The 21,394-nt window shown below is 45.6% G+C and overlaps 1 protein-coding gene across 3 annotated transcripts in view; it reads right to left on the reverse strand.

Annotated features, from left to right (window-relative positions):
• Window positions 1-1,305: 1,305 nt before the first annotated feature.
• Window positions 1,306-21,394, reverse strand: part of LOC105024012 (A disintegrin and metalloproteinase with thrombospondin motifs 19) — a 61,665-nt gene continuing 41,576 nt past the window's right edge. For all 3 annotated transcript variants that reach the window (XM_029117171.2, XM_034290227.1, XM_034290226.1), the window contains 7 exons: window positions 20,220-20,377; window positions 18,547-18,715; window positions 17,605-17,737; window positions 14,448-14,652; window positions 11,609-11,761; window positions 8,357-8,534; window positions 1,306-5,499 (listed from right to left, as the gene is read on the reverse strand). In XM_029117171.2, coding sequence (XP_028973004.2) covers window positions 5,348-5,499; window positions 8,357-8,534; window positions 11,609-11,761; window positions 14,448-14,652; window positions 17,605-17,737; window positions 18,547-18,715; window positions 20,220-20,377 — 1,148 coding nt within the window. In that variant the 3' untranslated portion in view covers window positions 1,306-5,347. The remainder of the gene's footprint in view (window positions 5,500-8,356; window positions 8,535-11,608; window positions 11,762-14,447; window positions 14,653-17,604; window positions 17,738-18,546; window positions 18,716-20,219; window positions 20,378-21,394) is intronic.

Below are 21,394 nucleotides of genomic sequence, written 5' to 3' on the forward strand. Positions count from 1 at the left end.
AACATGTCTTGTCGACCAAAATGCCTGTTATCCGAGCCACTTAAGTAAAGTTTCAGGCCCACGGGTGATCCCAGAAGTCTGTTCACTGCAGTGACATCTATTACTACATTCTGTTTTGTGTCTGCTTGGGGAAAAGTGACTGGAAGCCTGCACTGCACACGTTACTTGAGGCGAAAACCCTTAGGACTGAATTATCTACAGAAAGTAAACCATTTTGAACAGAACGATTTCCTGTTGATACCGTTGTGCTTTTTTTCACAAAGTGAAAGCCTCAGTAAAATATGAAAAATGAGTAACTATAGAGCCATTGTTAATTTAACCTAGTTCTACTACTCTAAAGGGACAGTTCTCACAGAATTACACCAACCAGTTCCATAGGACCATAATGGAACCATAATCTGCATGAAAAGTTGGTACATACAGTAGAAGACAACGTCAACAGGAACAATCCAAGTGTACTGTTCGCTTCATAATGAATCTCGGAGGAAACGTGCCCACTGAAGAGTTTCACATTTCTGCAAACACCTACTGACTGTAAGAACATTGTGTGATATCTGTGGATTACAAGGTCATATAGCATGCAAGTAATTGTATAATTTCCCATATAGCCCAATAAGAAACTTTAGATTTACCGAAAATTAGGACTGCTTTCTGGTTCAGTTTTCAGGTTCAAAGTACAGGGAACTACAGGGGCCATTTATTGTCACATTTCTGGAAATTGGGGTACAGTACATCCCCTGTATCCGCGAGGGATTGGTTCTGTGAACCCTTGCAGATGTGGAAAATCACGAATAAGTGACACAAATCGCGGATAAGTATTAATTCAACACAATCGCATCTAGGAAAACAACGTATTGTGTGCGTGACCGTTTATTTGCATAATCGTTATGTAATGGACAGTTTACTTCGACATTGCACTTCACGCAATTAACCGGATCGCCGCTTGGATGGCTGAAATTAGTGCGTTTTTAGAATTTCTGACTTCTTGAAACATTTTCGCAGATACTTGACTTCACGAATATGGAACCGCGGATAGCTGGGGGTTTACTGTATCACAATTTCATATTTCCTATCATTATAATCAGTACAGTTCAGTGAACACCATTTCACACCATATACATACAAGCTGAATTGGAGTCTTATCAATTTGTTATGAGTCTGGATTCTGAATTAAGAAACATTTCCACAGTGTTCCATTGTGTTCATATTCACAGACCCAATATATCAGTCCTACTTTTACAATATTTAGTTGTTTTTAGGCTTAAGGCACAATTCAAGTGACTGACTGGAAACTACGGGAACAAGTAAGTAACAGATAACCTGTTTTATTTTTACACAAAGGAGGCAATGCTACATATAGGCATGTATGAGCGATTTATAAAAATACAAAAAATGTCTGACAGTGAGAAATGGTTTGAAATTCTTATTGAACGACATTCAACTTTACAACCAATGACAGAATTTATTACCAAGCAGTATTTGGGCACCATGTGACAACTAGGCTGTGGTCTCGTTGGAACCGGAGTAGGAATGTTGCACCTAAACACTGATCATGGGTCAGTTTATAATTCTCTTCACTCACCATTCACGTCAGGCTTGCAGTAAGGGAAACTGAACCTAGATCAGTTTGTGTGGGGACTTCATCCCCTAAGCCATGGAAACCCATTCAAGTGCAGTAGTATTTCAGTGTCGGTACAGTATGTACAGTTAGTTAGTTCTAAAATATCTCTCTTCAAGTAGAGGGCTGTGAAGTGATACACTAGAAACGGTTCTCTATTCAAGTAGAGGGCTGTGAAGTGATAAACTAGAAACAGTTCTCTGTTAACGTAGAGGATATTGAAGTGATACACTAGAAACGGTTCTCTATTAAAGTAGAGAGGTGTAAAGTGATTCACTGGAAAGAGTTACAGCAGATTGACCTTTTGCAGTGTAGCAGCACTGCAGCGTTGACGTTGTCATTCTCACACAGACTTTCACAGACAAAGCTTTGGGACTCATCCACTTCCACACAGCTAAGACGGGCCGTGGTCTAGGTGGGTTGAGGATCTCAACTTTCTCTTATGTCAAGATAGAGCTTTGTGGAGCGTTCAACCAGCCTTTGAATCAACACTTTTTGAATAGAAAACATCTGATCTGAAAACGCTTACCTGTGCTGATGTCCAGTATAAATGCAATCCAAAACGTTGGTGGGGCAATTTATACTTTCAATAGAAAATACCTTCAGTACAATTTTATTTTTTGGGTCCTCAGAACAAACACTTTATGGGGTCCTGGTGACAGCAGCCTATGGCACTTTTTGGTACGACCAAGCTGTTCACCACTGTCTCGGTTTGACGGCAATATTGGCTGACATGATTGGAAGCTCCAGAGGAGATGCATATTGACAAAATACCGATGCCTTAGAAAAATATGGTTGTTATGCGCCATCATGATCAAGGGACTCCTTGTGGCGGCTTGGGCACCCAAAACCTCAATGAAAGTTTAAGACTGGAGAATGTGTTCCCTCCGGCGCATAAGGATTACAGCATAGAGCTCCTGGTTGTGTGTTGAATGTTCAGTGACAGGGACCAGGACATCATTAGATTTGCTTCAGAGGACACATATCTTGACATTGACTGTTTCAGTGATGTGGCAGAGACTTAATCACAAATCAGATATCCCGAAAGTGGGGAGAAAAATTTGTAAACTAAAAAAATTATAATAACAGCAAGAAAAAACTATAAAAATAAAACCCAAATCTCAGTTCAAGGCCACTACGTTTTCAAATACTCCAGACCATTATAATTGGTCAACAAAGCTAAGATTGTATTCAGAAACGTGCAAATCAAAGGCTGATCCCTGCTCGATTGTCTGTCTTGTTTAAAGAGTGAACATTGAAATCCTCAACTATTCTGCAGAAAATGTTATTTACGTCTAAGCTTGAGTCCCTTTAGTTCTTCTAAAACATGGAAATAGTGATACAGATCGTTTGATCTAAAATTTGTAATTCTTCCCTTTAGAAACCCTATCTGAAGACACTGAAATCCAAAACCAAACTTTGGGGGGTTCATATATGTAATTGGAGCACGTTTGATTCAACATTTGCTATGTTGTGTGTGATGGGTTGTACAGAACCACAGGTTTTCAGAACAACCACATGTACCTTCTGGAACAGCCTTTGAGGTACGTTTTGTGGGTGTGGCGAGGAGTGGCCTGATCAATGGACGTGATCATAACCCATGTAGCGAACAACATGCAATCTCCCTCTGGGCCACCAAAATCACACATTCATAAGCTGGACTTCCAGCACAGCACCATTTGCTTTAATTAAACACTGTTCTGTCGTATCACGACCCCGCTGTCAATCAGAGATTTCAATCCAAACAAGTCAGCCCTACTGTTTACACATGCACAGACAAGATTCATTTTGTAAATGTTACAATAAGGCCATTTCTCCTCGGGAAACCTCAGCCGTTTTGGAATCACTTCACGTTAAGCCTATAGATCACAAATGTTCACTCATCTCCGCTCACAAGAACAACTATGAGGAGACATTAAAGCTAAATAATATGTTCACCATAAGAATGTGTTTGTTGTCGTTATTAGTATCAATAATTATCTGACCGCCTCCACGGTCACCCTGGTGTTTGACATTTAGCCAAAATGCACAAATAACAAATAAAGAGCTCAACGCTCTGAGCCCTAAATCGCATCAATCAAATGGACATTTGTAGCTGTAATGTATTCAGTGTTGCTTCAATACGCACGGTATTGTGAATGCTGTTTATAATAGATTAAACATACAGTACCACATATATTTACTCAAGGCTGAAAGCCAGCGTCTCAACAGCAGCTCTACAACAAGCAGACATCAACGCTTAAACAGAAATGAACATTTCGTGTCATACACACATCCTAAGGTAATGAAATAAGCGGGGTAGATAGCCTAGTGTTTAGAGCCTTGGGCCAGAAACTGTGAGGTTTCTGGTTCAAATACCCAAACTGACAAGGCGAAATAGCCGCAGTTGTGCCATTGAGCAAGGAACTTAACCCTAATTGCTCCAGTAAGTTTCTCTCAAAAAGTGTCTGCTAAAATTACACCACAAAGGTCCTTCTAGATACAAAGGTTGTCAGATAAACATTAGACTAGGATTTACGGTATAAACCGTGCGTATCAGTAGACTTTGGTCAAATGGTACAGTTGATTTACACTAGGTAAAGATTAATGGTATGCTTGATTTACACTAGGTAAAAATAAAGGGTATGCTTGATTTACACTAGGTAAAAATAAAGGGTATGCTTGATTTACACTAGGTAAAAATAAAGGGTATGCTTGATTTACACTAGGTAAAGATAAATGGTATGCTTGATTTACACTACGTAAATATGAATGATATGCTTCATTTACACTGTGTAAAGATGAATGGCACGCCTGATTTACACTAGGTAAAGATAAACGGCATTGTAGATCTGTTATGAAACAGCTCCATATCTACCAGCATTAGTTACAGTGCCTTGGACAAATCACAAGTTCCCAAGTATTAGCATTTTTCATGACGGACAAGGAGAGGCACATTTCGTCTGAGACATGCATGTAATTCACCCGAAAGGGAAAGTTGAGGAACTTTACATCCCAATTCCGATACCTCTGCAAACACGAACCCAGAACTTAATGAAGCATATGACCTATTCCTAAACATTTGAGTTCTGGGCTAAGCATGATTAGCCCTTTTTGCGCTTTTACATTAGCTACAAGATACAGGGTAAATTAAATCAATGGGTGCTTTAGGTCTCAATGTACAATATGCCTGGATGGATGTTGCCTGATGTGACATGGATGTAGATAAATAAGAGTACATAATACAGTATGGAAAATAGTAAGACATTTACAAAATAGTAGCACCATTTAACATCATTCAAAATAAAAAAGTATCTAAAAGTTGAATTCTTTCGTGGTTCTATATCAGCTCAACGGAGGCCAGGTCAAGCCTGGCCAACAATTATGCCCTCAAATGGTCCATGTAGTTTGTTGTACTTAAAGAGGTACACTTCCTAAGACTGACTCAATACCAAAAACATGACATGGTATGGAGTCAGTACCATAAATATGACTTAGTATGGACTCAATAACATTAAAATGACATGGTATGGACTCAACACTGTTAACATGACACAGTACGGACTCAATACTAATGACTACGCACTAATGACACGTTCACAGTGCTTATAATCTGCCACTGGTTCGCTCAAAACGCGTTTATGTTCATTTCGTTCCGTGTGTTGCAATAAGTGCACTTGATATACATAAATAGGAACCACTTTTTCAACACCTTGGTTGACCCCTGGAAGGAGGGGTTCAGGGGTCGGGTCAACTCCTCTGCAGCATTTTCTGTGCGTAAAAGTCCCGGCACGTTTCACAGCAGCGCTGATACCAGCGCATGTCTTGGCAGAGGTTCTTCTCCCGGATGACTTTGCAGTACACCGGCCACTGGTCCCGTAAGCACTTGAAGGTCAGGGCGGCTGCAGAGTATGGAAGGAGAGATTCAGCTTGAAGTAGTCAACAGTTTCCTGGACCTCGTCTTGGGGTCCCAAAGCAGTGTACATTGGTCCTGTTTAATAATAACCCTCTTGTCAACCCGTCGACACGCGTTATAATGCTGAGGTAAATGATGCACTGCTTTAGCTTGGTACCCGCTGGTTATTGCAGCACATCTCCAATAGGTGGCAGTATTACACAGATTTCACACTGCTTTCACTTGCACTTTGCACAGGTGAAACGGTGCATTTATTGGAGATTTAATTAAGAGTAAAATAAAACCACTGCAATTACAGACTCATTGTTGGGCTGTCAAAATAACCGGCATTACAGGTACAAATGTTGATTTTATCATTAGAAACGCCTAAATAAAAATACTAATGGTTGACGGCAGATCATTTAAAAAAATTATTTTATTATTGAACATTTCTACAGACTCAATCAAGCAGTCCTGTCCTAAACCTGCAAGAGGGCCAATTTTTCTGATCTGACCTACACTATACTTCCTGCCTTGAGGTTAAAAGCCGTCCTCAAACCGTAAATCCATCAACACTAGCGCCCCGTTCCTATAAGCTCAGACTCTTCAGGAGGTTGTGAGAGGTCACAGGGATAACCTTGTTTAATTTGGGGCCTGCTGAGTACGAGGTGGCTGGCCCCCCTATAACACACGTTCAATTGAAGTGGGCCCGCTCTGAATAAACTCTGACTGGACAGTGTGTTGACATGCTCGTTCAACTGAATCGGATGTGTTAACAAAGCTGAGAGTTGGACACATTGCCCTCTGCCTACGGGCCAGCTCCCAAATGGCCTTCTACAGCCTATGTAGAGCACCACAAAGTAGCACACTACAAACAGGAATAGAGAAGAAACCCGACGGAACACAACCCTAAGTGGCTGGGTGGGTATTTGTGGAAACGCCATGGCAACGGACAGTTGTAACGGCTCGCCCCTATTAATTATTTCGACATCTAGACAAACCTTTCGGCGTCACTGGAATTTCGACTGCTAATGTGTCGCTGATGCAGTTATTGCAGAGCACCATCAGCTCGTATCCAGTAATGGAAGTGAATGGTATCAGGCGCTGTGACTGCATGGCAATATGTCCAGTGTGTCTTTCGTGTGGTGCTGGTCTATTGTCTCTGTGTGGATTATGGCGATAACCTATGGTTCATGGTTTCCATTGTGGCCTCTGTCTTCTCTGCTGCGTTCCCCTTATCTTACACAGTGAGCAGAATTTTGACCATTACACATGGATGACATTGATCCAACTCCGCACTGCAACAGATCTGTGAGAGACACAAAATATGTACGAACGTATTCGAGAGAGGACACAAAAGAAAAACAAATGTCAGGCAGGCTTAGGGCGCAAATGTTCATATTTTCCAGATTCCTGGAGGAGCTTAGTATGACCAGCTGTGAGGATTTCAAGGGGCAGCTGAGAGGTGGATTGCGTTGGGGGGGGGGGGGCAGGAATTATGGTAGCTGCTACTCCGGTGCGTACCAGAGACGATCCCCCCCCCCACCCGGCGGCAACCTCTGCTTGGGACAGGAACGCGCCCCGCCACACTCTAATTATAAACATTGTGCCAGATGACCACAACGACCCCGCCCCTCGGCCCCGCCCCCGCAAGCAGCTCTTCCCCAGCTGCAAGTCATGATAAACTGCGCGCCCTTTTCTCAGAAGGCTTAACATTTCTGAACAATGTTGCCCGGAACCGCCCGGCTTCCAAAAGCAGGTTTGCGTCCCAAATAATGCACTACGAAGTGCACTACTCTTGACCAGTGGAAAACTGTGCACTTCAAAAGGAGTAGGATGCTATTCGGGAGTGGCCTGGAGGCACGGGGGCAGGAGGGCTGGTGGAACGTGCAAACCGATAAATTTGCTGCAGGCAATTTTTTTTCTTCTTTCTAAAGGAAAAACCGTGTGTGTGTCTGGGGTCAGCAGAGGCATTGGAGTGGTCTGTCTGGCACAGCCGTGAATAGGCGACATTATACAAACCGGCATAATCACATGCCCTGAGCCCCCCACGGAAGATTTGTCATGAAGTCATCAAAACACGGCACATTTGGATGGCCAGGGTTCGGGGACGACGCGGCAGGGCCAAACCTTCCACGTCAACACTTACCAATGAAAGGGTTTTCAAATGACTCGGAGTGAACTCGAAGATACTCTGAGGACGCTTTTTTTCCCTAAAGAAATGTTACACAGAGCAATGTCTGTCAGAGAGCCTGCTGTGTGTGCGACAAATGATGAATCTAATGGATGTTTACCATACTGACACAATGAGGCAGAATCATCCCTGGGAACTAAAGAAGAACACTGGAAGCCATACGGAGAACATGGAAGCTGTGCATACGGAGAACATGGGAAGCCATACAGAAAACATGGGAAGCTGTGCATACGGAGAACATGGGAAGCTGTGCATACGGAGAACATGGGAAGCCATACAGAGATCATGGGAAGCTGTGCATACGGATAACATGGGAAGCCATACGGAAAACATGGGAAGCTGTGCATACGGATAACATGGGAAGCCATACGGAGATCATGGGAAGCTGTGCATATGGAGAGGAGCTGTACTGCATATAAAAGTCGTGCTTGGGGAACTGATTTTGGTAGCTGTGGAAACAACTGGAACAAACAGCAAGTCCCATTAAGCTGTTTCCTGTTAACAGGTTTAGTCTTCAGTGACTCCTGTCCTTAGATATTCAATCCATTAAAACTTTGAGTCAAACAATGACTGATAAAATCTGATATTACAAGAATGGGCAATGGTCCAACAGATTTTCAGTCTTCAGACAGATTTAGAAAGGATGGCAGGGAATTCATATGATACTCACCGAGGCGCGGTGAGGTGATGGTGTTGACGTTGACCCTCTCGTTGCATGGCTGCTGCTGACACGGCCGGTATGCTGCCGGCTTCTCCGACGAGAAGCACTCATTGCCGTGGCGGCCAGTGATCTTGTGCATGCACTGGATCACCCGTGACTGCATGCCTTTTCCGCAGGTGACTGAGCACTGCCAACACCGCAACACAGAGTCAACACCACAACACACTGTCAACGCCGCAACACAGAGTCAACACCACAACACACTGTCAACGCCGCAACACAGAGTCAACACCGCAACACAGGGTCAACAACAAATACAGAACATTAACACTAGGACCACCAAATGCCCACAGAAATTGGCGTTTCAGTTTGTAATTAAAATAAAACTGACATTTTGAAAGCTACACCCTTCCATGACCTTTCATAAATAGGCATCCATTGCATTGTTACACTGTTCCGAGAATGTGTATGCTAATAGGGCCGGTTGGTATGCTAATGACGACTAACAGCGTTCGGCGTTCGTCCAAAAGGCTTGGTGGTTCCAGTGTTAAGGTCTGTAATGAGCGTATACAATTACCAACTATTTGCTATGATCATACAGAGTATCAAGTCTTTTAAACTGTATACATCGAGGTGCATGAAGGCTTTCCGGGTAAGGCCGAGTGCCTGCTGGTTTCTGGTTTCTCATTTCAAGTTTAGGGGAACTTCATCAATTAAGTAAAAGGGACACTCAGCCCTCTGTGAAATGAGTTTGACACGTGAGGCTTGACTAGTTAGGAACTCCCATGCCGGATTGTCAAGGTGCTGTTGGCCACATTTAATTAGATAAACCAGACCCTCCGGGGCATTAGTTTAACACCTTGTGTTATGACACTGGTTTAGTCATGAAAGCGTTACGACAAAAGGGGCACATGTAAAATGTCAGCCATGTTTCTCAACAGACCCTGGTCAGTGCCCCAGTATGTGGCTGTCACTGGTGACCAATATACTGAGCTTGCATCACTAACACGAGGCCTGCCAAACGTCTCTGAGGAGGAAACCCAGCCAAGTCATGAGTGAAACTCTGGCTTTAGCATTTCGCTGCAGCTTTTGCCAAAACCGAGAGAGACTCAGACCTAAATATGTCCAATCCGGGAGAGACAGAGTGGATTTATACAGAAGGCGCAGCTATGAATACTGGCAGAGCCAGATGCATATAGCCTGGTAATCCCTTTTCCTCACAACCCCCGTTTTTTTTTTTCTTCCTCTTTTCCCCCCTTAAACAACTTTGTAGACGTTCGAAGAGGCAGGGGCCATGGAGATGGAGCCATGGAGATGGAGCCTGTCTGCTTTCAACTTATGCATTTTCAACATGAGCTGCCTTGGTAATGCATTTAGGTCTGGATTACTGTTTAAATAACTGACAGCTGTTGTGACTAGAACAGCATGTTAGGCATCAGACCATTTTTGTGTGTCTGGACGGGGGGTGGTGGTGGTGGTGGGGGGGGGGTTCCCTAGACTGTGCTCCTACTCTCTCTGTATGTTAGTCTGCTTTAGCCATTCCGACGCTCAGGAAGATGGCAATACATCTCAGGTTTTGGCGGCAATATGACAGGGCACTCCCTGTGCCGATTTCTAGATTTCCAGATTTCCACACAGAAAGAGGGAAGGAAAGAGGTGTTTTCGCCCACCACAATCCCTTTGACTTGAATATGACCCAGAAGATCCAAACCACTGCCCTTTCCCCCAACCAGCCCCCACCGATACAGAGCTAAAATGCACAAAGAAGAGAATAACCTGATACCCCTTTTCGAAACAAATAGAAATAAGCGTTTGTATTTATAAGGATATACAGTGATTACAGATTGAAAATACCCCAGGTCACAAAACATTTTCTTGTTGTTACTTAATTCTTGCTGTACACGGGCCAGGCTATGAACATATTATAAATATAGCTCAACGACTGTGTAACGTCATTTACCACATGTTCAGACAGTGTTCTTGAAAGGACAGGCAGAAAGAGAAGTCCAAAACGGCCCAGTGGTTCCCGGTCCCCACCTCCTCACCCCAATGCCATCCCAGGCGGACTGCACCACAAAAGGCCAGCCACCTGAGTCAGCCGTTCACACTGTGGAAATGGGTGTTTTCCCCCCGGTTGTCACCGTCCGGTAAAAATGGAGTTTGCAGATTTGCAGGACATTGCACATTCACAACAAATCCTGCATTATGTCCACGCCACTCTGTCCCTGCTCAGAGACAGCTTACACAGGGCCCCTGTGCTGCGTGGAGGCCATTCACACGTCACCACAATGGCTTAAAACGACACGCTGGTTCAGCCGGGGAAATGAAAAGATCTTTGTCGGGCATCGTTCGGTGGGAAGGCGTGGGTGGCAGAAGCCATTGTCACTGGGAGATACCTGACAGCCACTGCGAACAGGGCAGATGTTGGGCTGATACAGCATGGAATGTTATGCTACGATTTAGTGCTTTGAATGACCTAATTTGCCATTCTGGCTGTTGTTGTTATAACTGTTGTTATCACAGTCATTTGTTTTGCTCAGGTGACTATTTCTGTCTCATGTGAAACAGCGGAAGGTACTGTTGTGAGGGAGATGAGCAAGTCTTCAGTCTATTACAGTCACCAACAGTAGTAGTAGCTGTAGTAGTAGCAGTTGTAGTAGTAGTAGTATGTTTTAGTGGTAGTAGTGGGTTTCTCTGTCTACATGCCCACCTTCATCCAGCCCCTCTTTTCCAGTTAATAGTAGCAGTAGTAGTAGTAGTAGTATTGGTAGTAGTAGTAGTAGTATTGGAAGTAGTAGTGGTATTAGTAGTAGTATTAGTGATGGTAGTAGTGGTTTTATCTGTCTATATGCCCACCTTGGCCCAGTCCCTGACCGTCCAGATAGTATTAGAAGTAGTAGTACTGGTAGTAGTAGTGATGAAGGTGGTAGTAGTAATATTATTTGTAGTAGTAGTGTAAGTGGTAGTGGTAATAGTAGTAGTAGTATTAGTAGTAGTGATAATAGACATAGTTGTAATAGCAGTAGTAGTGATAATAGTAGTAGTAGTAGTGGTGGTATTAGTAATAGCAGTAGTAGTAGTAGTGGTGGTAGTAGTAATAGCAGTAGTTGTAGTGGTGGTAGTAGTAATAGCAGTAGTAGTAGAAGTAGTAATAGTAGTAGTGGTGGTAGTAGTAGTAGTGGTGGTAGTAGCAATAGCAGTAGTAGTAGTGGTGGTAGTATTAGTAGTAGTCATAGTGGTTTTGACTGTCTATATGCCCACCTTGGCCCAGTCCCCGGTCCTCCAGATGAAACACTTGGAGTAGTCCTCACAATCCTCTGTCTCGCGGGGCAAGGTGGTCAGGTCACACTTCTTCCGTGGGTTGGTGCACTTCACCAAGCGATGTCGCGCCCCCCGCCCACACTTAACAGAGCACTGCAACACAAAAGACAGGAATGGACTGGGTTCAGTACCCTTTAAAGCATAACTGCTGACCATACTGATACAATGTAGGACCCAATAGCATAGTGACTGTATGACGTGTGGCTGCTTCCCAAAGGGGCCCTAGTGTGTTGCTTGTTATCTCTAACTGTAGCAGTTGACTGCTTAACTTATGAATGCACTCTGAACACCTGCGATGCCTGCCTGGTATAAACATCCAACGACATACAACAGCGTGACCATTTATACATGTCCTGTAGCTAGCCCTAGCTAGGTTCAGTAGGGACTACGCATTAGTAAATGATAACATCACAGAATGAAAATACTTAGTGAATTTCTTCTTATTACTCAGCAAAAACAAGGTATAACTGCTTCTCGGTCAATCCACATATTTCCTGGTTTCAAAATAATCCTTAAGCCGCCTTATTACTTATTTTCCGTTGATCACGTTTTTGTGTTTTATACTCATCTCGTAGACTCCAGGACTGTTGGCTCCATGCTCTAGTAACATTAATATTTAGTTAATACTGGATTGATTTTACCTCAGCTAATCCCAGATCAGTCATGCTGTAGCCATTCTATCAGGCCTCCCTGTGTTCCTATCATCTCTCTTCACATCTCCTGTCACATTCCCCCTTTCCCCTCTCCCCACTTTCCTCTCCTCTTGCCCAAACATGTTCACAGCTGCCTGGGGGATTGGACTAGGTGGGGGGATCAAAGGAAGGGACATGTCCTGTCAGTCTAGGCCCTCAACTCCTGTCCCCAGTTGAGTTAAGGTGCTCTCTACAACCTCTGCCACAGAGGTTTTAAATCATATGCTAAAATTTGAGGCAGGGAGGGAGGGGGGGGGTACAGATTGCCATCCCCTCATCCAGACCTCTAACTCCCATTTTACAAACCTGTGTTTTCACAGATGGAAAGAATGGCGGTTTGGGGTGAGTGGGTCAATGTCTCGGGAGTTACAGAAGTGGTGACTATTTAATAGGGCTAGCTTGCATCGGTCTTAATTCATCCATAGGAAAGGGAACGTCAAACAGCTTACATTTATGAATAACGTGGTCTGGCAGTCTATGCTGTTGCCTCCGGCGCACAGGTATTTCAACCCAACCCCAATGCTCTTTCAGCAAACATTCTGTTTTTAAAATTCCCCGCCAATTATAAAATAACAAAAATGAACAGATAATTTCATGATCTGGAGGGGAGTTAAAGTGGTGTTTCAGATGAGTTCTGTTTTTTGTTCCGTGTGTGCCGAGATGGGGGAGGGGAACACACACCGTCGTAAACACACTAGCTGTCTGTCACAGGTTTGATGAGTGACCGGTGGCTCATTTGATTAAAGCACATGCAATGCTAGGGTTGTCGGTTTGATTCCTACAAGGACCAGCATAATAAAAATGTTTTAATGTAGGCACTCACCACTCTTTGCTTTGGATAAGAGAGTCTGCTAAATGACTTAGCTGTAAAATCAGTGTGTTGGTCTGTGGGTCGTTAGCAAAGTCTTTCAGCTAGTCTAACCTTGCCTTTCACTGAATGACTCATCCACAAACAAGGAAAACCACAAACCCACACTTCCACATGCACAGCTGTAAATACTAGAAGGCTATGAACCCATTTACCCGTAATAGAATTCATAGATGTACTCCCATTGGATAATATTAACAGCCTTTGATCAATGGCATTCTCAAAACAGAAGGAATTACCCCCAATAAACGACTTAAAACGAACTTCAACGAGGGCTGACATAAAGGGGGCTGTGTGCTACGTGTGAGAAAATGAGAAATCTTCAGGACAATTTGGAGACACATGAGAGGAAATCCTGATTGAGACATTTTCTCCTTATCAATACTGTTAGAGACACGGACAAAGTTTAGTTCCTTTACTCCAGTGCCAGCAGGCCCTGAACGGGAGGGAGGGATCCATCGGGGGAGGCTGGCACCAAAACCCCAGCCAGCGATGTGCAGGTGCTAGACCAAGAGCTCAAAGGAAACTCAGCGCTGTCTAAGGCCCTCTAAATGGACTACATGTAGGAGAAACTGAGATCTAGTCTCTCTAGTCTTGAATCTTTACGTCTGCCTTTACACCAGATTCTACCCCCGTCTATACAGCAGCCTCCACAAAGCCTCAACATATTCTACGTCACATTCTACACCCTTCTTCACACCAGATTTGACACCACCAGTTACGTCTGCTTCTACACCAGATTCCACACCAGATTCTACAATAGCTTTACAGCAGCGCTTACAAAACATTTACAGTACTCTTCACCAGTTTACAGTACTCTTGACCAGTTTACAGTACTCTTGACCAGTTTACAGTACTCTTGACCAGTTTACAGTACTCTACACCAGACACTACACCGTACTGTGTATGATTGGAGCCTGGAACAGAGCCTGGCCGTCAGCCCATACTCCGTCATAGCTCTCGACCGCTGTAGCATGTGGCTACGTCAGTGTGAACCTCCCACTGCCGAACACAACTGAGCATCCAGTGACCAAATCACCAATGGCTGAGAAGGAGAGTCCCAATCCAAGCTGCGTCACGAACCACAAACATCAGCACTGACTTCAACGCCAATGAATAGTCAGAGGATTCCTGGAATCTGGAAGGAACGAGCACGAATCCCCTAAACAGAATTTCTGGGAAAGCGGGGAGTTTCGCATTCCCACTAAAGAGGGCTTACCTCGGACCAAACGCCAGCTTCCCACACAGTGAGGCAGTCCTGGCCGTCGCAGCGCTGCGTGGGAGCCGGCTTGGGGCCAGCACAGTCGCCGTCCTTGGCCTTGACCAGGGTCCCGTTGGCCAGCTGCAGGGTGCAGGCCACCTGCCTGCCCTGGGAGCCTTTACCGCAGGTACGAGAGCACAGCGTCCATTCCGTCATCATCCACCTGGGGGGCAGTAGAGAGGACGGGCACGATAATGCGTCACAGATCCACAAACACTGACTGCGCACGCACACATGCACACACACACACACACACACACACAGAATGATGGACATACACAATGACAGACCAAATGACAGAAACACACACACTCTTGTAAATACTAGAGTACAGACACAAGACGTGGCCCTACCTCACCTCCATGCAAACACCAGACGTCTACAGTACGTTTCCATTCGGCTGAGACAACTAAGCTGGTTAGTGAGAGTGCGTGTGCGATAATGCACGGGGGTGTGTGTGTGTGTGTGTGTTTAGGCGCACGTGTGAGCGCGTACGTCCATAGTTGCATGCGCAGGGAGGTGCAAGTCTCATCTCGGTGTTAACGGCGACCTCGTAAACAGACAAGCGGGCTCGAGCCCGGACTCGGGACGGGCTACCAGGCTGGATCTGACGTGATGTGGCCGCACATGGGCGGCAGATGTGTGGGTAGAGGCACCAGGGAGAGTCTCGGTCAGGCGGTGCTGGCGGAGAAGGGGCGTGGAGTTACGCTCCATCCAGGCCTGCCCGAGGCCATCGCAAGCGGGGTGAAAAAAAACAGGTCCAGCTGTAAGTCTGGACGGGGCCAGATGGGACCATGACGTAGGCACGTTGACCCGTCTCACGCCCGCTCTCCTCCCGCTCCCCGAACAACCAACACCCCTACGCCCGCACTCCCCAGCCGACACCCCCACCCCTACGCCCGCACTCCCCAGCCGACACCCCCACCCCTACGCCCGCACTCCCCAGCCGACACCCCCACCCCTACGCCCGCACTCCCCAGCCGACACCCCCACCCCTACGCCCGCACTCCCCAGCCGACACCAGATCCGGCGTGCTGTACTGCCGTTATCCCATCACCTGGATGGTTTCTGCTGTTGACCCCGGAAGGACTGTAAAACAATGATTTATCGGCAGCACGGGAGGATGTAAATGCACGACTCGTCAATTGGCTGCGGTGTAATACCAGAGATACATATGGGAGATAAGAGACAGGAACCAATGGTTTCCCGGGGATGCGTTGCGCAGGGAATGTAATGTCAGGGACAGTGTGGCCTAGTACAAAAAAAATGCTTTTACTGTATAAGGAGATAAAGAAAGCTTTCGTTCTGGGGCTTGCACAGAAGGGTAGCCACAGAGACTTCTGAGCAAAGCAACACAACTTCGTAGGCTTCACATAAATGTTTGTACAGGCTTCTGTCAACAGAGGCCAGTTAGTGTATTCCTGCTCATCCAGGGTGTAATCCACACAAGATTATGTAATTTCATGTCAGCACTTAGATTTTCAATCTGAATTTAAACAAGAACAAAATGGACAACTGTTTCGTTCTACATTGGAGAGGATAAAAGGTTTACATTTTGGGTTCGGATGGAGTATGAGAAAACTCATTAGAAATGTTTCGAAGTTATATCTGTAAAGAATCAAAAACGACATAGCTTGGGCATCAAAAACAGGATGTACCATTCTGAGGTCGCCACGTTAATAACATATTACTAATATTATCCAAATATGTGGTCCAATGTATTTAATATAAAGGTTCTTGTTATTTCATTAGCATGTAAGTACTTTAATAAATGATCTAAATTGGGACAGTACAAAAAAGTCAGAAAGAATTACAAATAAACAGCGTGACAATTCACAAATATTTAATGCCCTTAATATACTGTACTTGAATGCTAATAAAATCTGACTAATGTTGAGATTGAACACATGACAATATTTCTTACATATTTCTTATAAAATTCTGCTTGGGTGTGGAACACCTCAGGGTATGACATGGAGCATTTTATGAACGTGTCAAGATTATATATATATATATTTATTATTTTTTTACTGAAATTCCTCTGAGTCGCACCACCCATTTCCATCAACTGGATTAGGACGGTCTGTTAGACCAGGAAACCTCTCAACTGTTGACTATCACCAAGCGCTCCCCAGACTTTGTAATGGCAAAGAAATTATTATTTATTATTTTTTTGCCACATGAGCAATATGACTCAATGGCAGCATACGTAATCCGCCCATAAAAAGGAACAGGTCTGTTCTCAATGAGTTTGGTTATTATGCTACCCCCTCGTCCACATCATCTGCCAGTTACAACAAACCGTGAGAAGGAGAGGAGAAATATTGGACATCCATGTTGTAAAAGCACGTGACTATCTCTCAGGATGACTTTGTTTTTCTTCAGTACAAACGGCTCATGGAAAGAATTTTGAAGATGATGTCGTTCAAAGGGGTTGGTTCAAATATAAAGCTCAGAACGACACAGACCAAGGGAAGAAAATATATATAATGAATAGTCCCTCTTCATTGTCTCCTTCTAATTCAACAGTCTCCGTTGCTGTCGGGTGAAATGTAATTCTGAAGCTAAAATGTGTGACTAGAGACAATGGCTGGTGTAATCTGGTAACCTGGGGATGTCCCTACCGTAAAAATCCATATCCCTAACCATAACCTTACCTTAACGCTAACCTTCATCTCACCCATCTAACATTTCAACTTAAACGGAGTGGCGTTACATGTCCTAAGTGTATGGTTTATTCAGTTTTCTCCACTCTGACAGATTATCCTGGTCCCCATTTCATGTGTAAATGAACGCGTGTGAGATCACGTCCTCTGGAAAATGAACATAATCAATTAAATCCAACGTGTCAGAGGATGTGAACGGACAGTCTACCACAGTATGGAGGAGCATAAACCTGCACAATCCTGCTTCTGTAGGGTATTTGAATGTAAAAGAACGGTACCAGCAAGACATATGATTCCAGCTGGTATGCCTGTGTGATTTGGTTTCCAAAATTCTATCAAAATCAAAACAGGGGTTTTTACTGTAAATGGGAATTGACAAGACCACACATGATTACTCTTTAAGGTTTAATTCCAGAAATAAAATGTGGGGAAACTTTCTCCAGCTTTACCTTGTCTGGCAGGGCTGCTCATTGCACTTGCGGACTTGAGGTTCAGGTTTGGTCAGATGACGACATTTTCGGTTGTCCACCACACTTGTTTTGTTGAAAATCTTAGTGCAGGTGACAATAGACTTTCTTTCTCCTAGGGAATAGAAGAAGAATATCGATGACAAAGTATTAGAAATGGTGGCAGTGACTTGTGACAGACCATTGTCTCATCTGGGCTTGTACAGAAACCAGAGAAATGATCCTGCCCTGTGGGCCATTCTCTCTCACCCCACAGAAACCGGAGACAAACATCTGCCTCATCAGGATGACATTGTTTCCTGAGGAAAGTGGGCATGCACTAAAGTATCCCTTAGCGGTAGAGTCAGGGTTGAATTATGGTTTATACAAATCATATTAGTCATTTTATTTCTGTAGAGGCTGGTTTTGTGATTGCGCTGATGATCATTGCATCATTTCCGGGCTCCGAAGAGTGAAACACAATCTGCTAGCTTTCATCATGTATCAACCCAGACAGTGATCACCAATAATGAAAAACATGGTTAAATGGAGTGCATAGGCGCTATCACTGCTGACTCTGGTATACACCGTGTCCCAGGACACTGGGGTTCAAATCCCCGGTCCACTCACCCCAGTGTCTCCACACCGTCCATATCCGCCGTTTCACTACCCATCCCGTGGAGAAACAAAACAGGAGCAATCGTGGCTACACGCATGGACATTCTCCCTCCTAACACCAGTGTTCACTGACCACACCAACCCAGTTTAACTCCTATCACTCCCTGCCCTAATCTCCCTGTGAAAAAAAAAAAACCAAACAGGAAAATGTAATTCTGCGCGGGATGAGTGACTCTCCGCTGTTCAGAGGAAAAACAACCGGATCGACATTAAAACAAACAAACAAACAACCAAACCGTGGACGGTCTGGTGGGTGGGAGGTCCTACCTCCTCCACACACGGCATTGCAGTCCTCCCACCCCGAGTTGGTCCACATGAAGAGGGGTTCGCTGGGCTTGGCCCCTGGTCCTGGCCCCCTCTGGGGCTCCGTGCCAGCCTCTGTGGGGATGGTGTACTCATAATGGACCCCCTGGTTCTGCTCATTGAACAGCAGCACCTGGGTAAGGAAGGACCAGATGAGGTTAACGCCTGAGCATCCTAAGTGTCGTCCTAGACAGGAGGGCGTTTTTGGTTTTCAGGGAGTGCAAAGAGAGAGCTCGGGACACATCGCTGGAATGGTGCAGAAGGGACCCTCCCCTAACAGTGTATGTTCATAAACTTTCCAGGAGTCCTTTGGAATAGCCTGATACAGCTCAATCAACGTTTGAACAGCGTCAGTCTAAATGCTCTGCATTGTAAGGTCCAAACTGCCATGGGCTCCTCAGCGGTCGGGCCCCTCTGCGGTCGGGCCCCTCAGCGGTCGGGCCCCTCAGCGGTCGGGCCCCTCAGCGGTCGGGGGTCCTAAGTGACCGCTTATGTCTAGAACCTGCCCCAGTTATATTCCAGATAAATTAAATAATTATACTAAAATCCGGGTGTCAAGTACAATTCTGCAAGGATTGTTTTAGCCCTTTAGTACTGGTTTAGATCAGACCGGGTGAGTGCAATGAACTGCAAGGTAAACGTAAAGTAACTAAAGCACAGTAAAATAATGTGGTAACACAAAGTTGTTTCCCGAAGAGGCACTTTCCAGCTTCACTTTCCAAAACCACAGCGCCTGATTCGATCTCACATTGCTGCCCACAAACTACTGTTATCCTGAGATTAGATCAATGTTTATTACCGCATGAGACCGCTGTTTGGAGGCTCGACTCCTCATCGTGCATTTTCCCCGCTTGACCGGCCCCCGTGCTCTCAGGCCACCGCCCTATTAGCCTAATCTCATTAGTAGCACTGCTGGCCTTGACAGGAGGCTAATCCCATTAAAATTACAACTAATCCGAGCCATGACAGAGCTGTCGGTAGCCGAAGCCAGCTAATAACATTGCCCATCACAGGCTCAATCACTGCCCTGTGGTTGCCAAGGTGGTCAGAGGCCAACCAACAACCTGAACTGACATTCGGGACACGCTCTTTTACCCGTGGATGTATGGTGCTGCTGGGACCAACAGCGGAGGCACAGGAAGACACTGCATGTTATTCCCTTAGATACTGTTGGATCACTATTTCCTGGTTCAGCTGTCATTACTGTGTAAGTGCAACAATAAGGATGACAGAACAGAACTACCACATGAGCAGGATTTCCTTCGAGCGTCGCAACAACAAAAACTCTTTGAATAACGGACTTGATTAGTCGGATTTGGTGTTTTAGTGCTGGGCAGGAACGAACGCCTGCATTCCTTCAGTAGCTCTTTGGGACTAGGGGATGTGACTACAAACATGACAGAATGTTGTTCGCGTTTCCATGTAAACGCATTGGAACAAACCTGGGTTCAAATAACATTTCAAATAATTTCAAATGAGCCACACCGAGGGGGCGCCTTTGGTAACTGAATCAACTAATAAGTCTGCCATTAAGATTTCAAATGGCATTTGAACCCATGAGACACGGTACACGTCAGAGTGTGTATGCACGTGTGTGTGTGTGTGTGTGCGCGAGTGTGTGTAAACCTGCTATTCACCATTAGATGCAGCGGCGAGGTGGTGGGGCCCTTGGCGGACATTTTCTCCCACAATCCTCTCCGGACATAGTGGACCGTGGTCCCCGCCAGGCGGAAGGCGCCCGGGTGGTCAATCTTCCAGTCACTGTTGATGGACTGCTTGCTTGTGTCTTTAAGTGCTGCGGAAGGTAAACATGAGTTCACAGACGCCATGTCTCTAGCCGGGACAATCCCTAGTATGGCGCGCTACATTTCAACCGACGGCCGGGGCGTCCAGTGTCCCGCTTCCACGCACGCTGTCGACACTGTGCGCTTCCATGACAGGGGTTTGACCTGAAGATACATCCCTGGAGGGTTTACACTTAGTTCTGATGTCTTACCATCAGGCTTGTCTGCGTCCACTGTGTGGGGAACTTGCACTTTAGCATCCCAGCAGCTAGCCCAAATTCTCTGAGATATACACACAATACACACACACACATGGACACACACCTGGACACACACACACACCTGGACACACCATGTTCCCACTGAACTAGTCCTACTGCCAGAAGCCCAACAGTAAACTCTTGTCTGATGTTATCGCTGCGCCCTCTACGTGCGTTTGAACTCGTTCTGCATCACCTTAGCAGATCGGCATTCTGGGGGGGGGGGCCTGCCGAACGGAGAGAGCAGCGAGTGAATGGTGGCGGCTCGGATTCAGGGAAAACAGAGAGGTTAAACCACACACCCTCCAGAGGTCCCTGGGTGGGGCTGACGGGAATGCCACCCCGTGGTTCCCCATCCAGCCACATGAAAGGCCCACGTCAGGACCAATCCCAAACTCACTCCCATCCCCTTGCTCTTAGAATAGGGTGCCATTTGAGACGCGGCCCAGCTAATTCCCCAATACCAGGCTGGCCGGCTGACACATACAGTCCCATAGAGTGCCACACAGAGGGACAATACGCCAGAGCTCCATAGGAGGGAGAGAGGGCCTGGTCGACTGGCTACACCAGAGCTCCATAGGAGGGAGAGAGGGCCTGGTCGACTGGCTACACCAGAGCTCCATAGGAGGGAGAGAGGGCCTGGTCGACTGGCTACACCAGAGCTCCATAGGAGGGAGAGAGGGCCTGGTCGACTGGCTACACCAGAGCTCCATAGGAGGGAGAGAGGGCCTGGTCGACTGGCTACACCAGAGCTCCATAGGAGAGAGA

Source organism: Esox lucius, chromosome 23 (genome assembly GCF_011004845.1).
Source record: "Esox lucius isolate fEsoLuc1 chromosome 23, fEsoLuc1.pri, whole genome shotgun sequence".
Classification (NCBI taxonomy): Eukaryota; Metazoa; Chordata; class Actinopteri; order Esociformes; family Esocidae; genus Esox; species Esox lucius.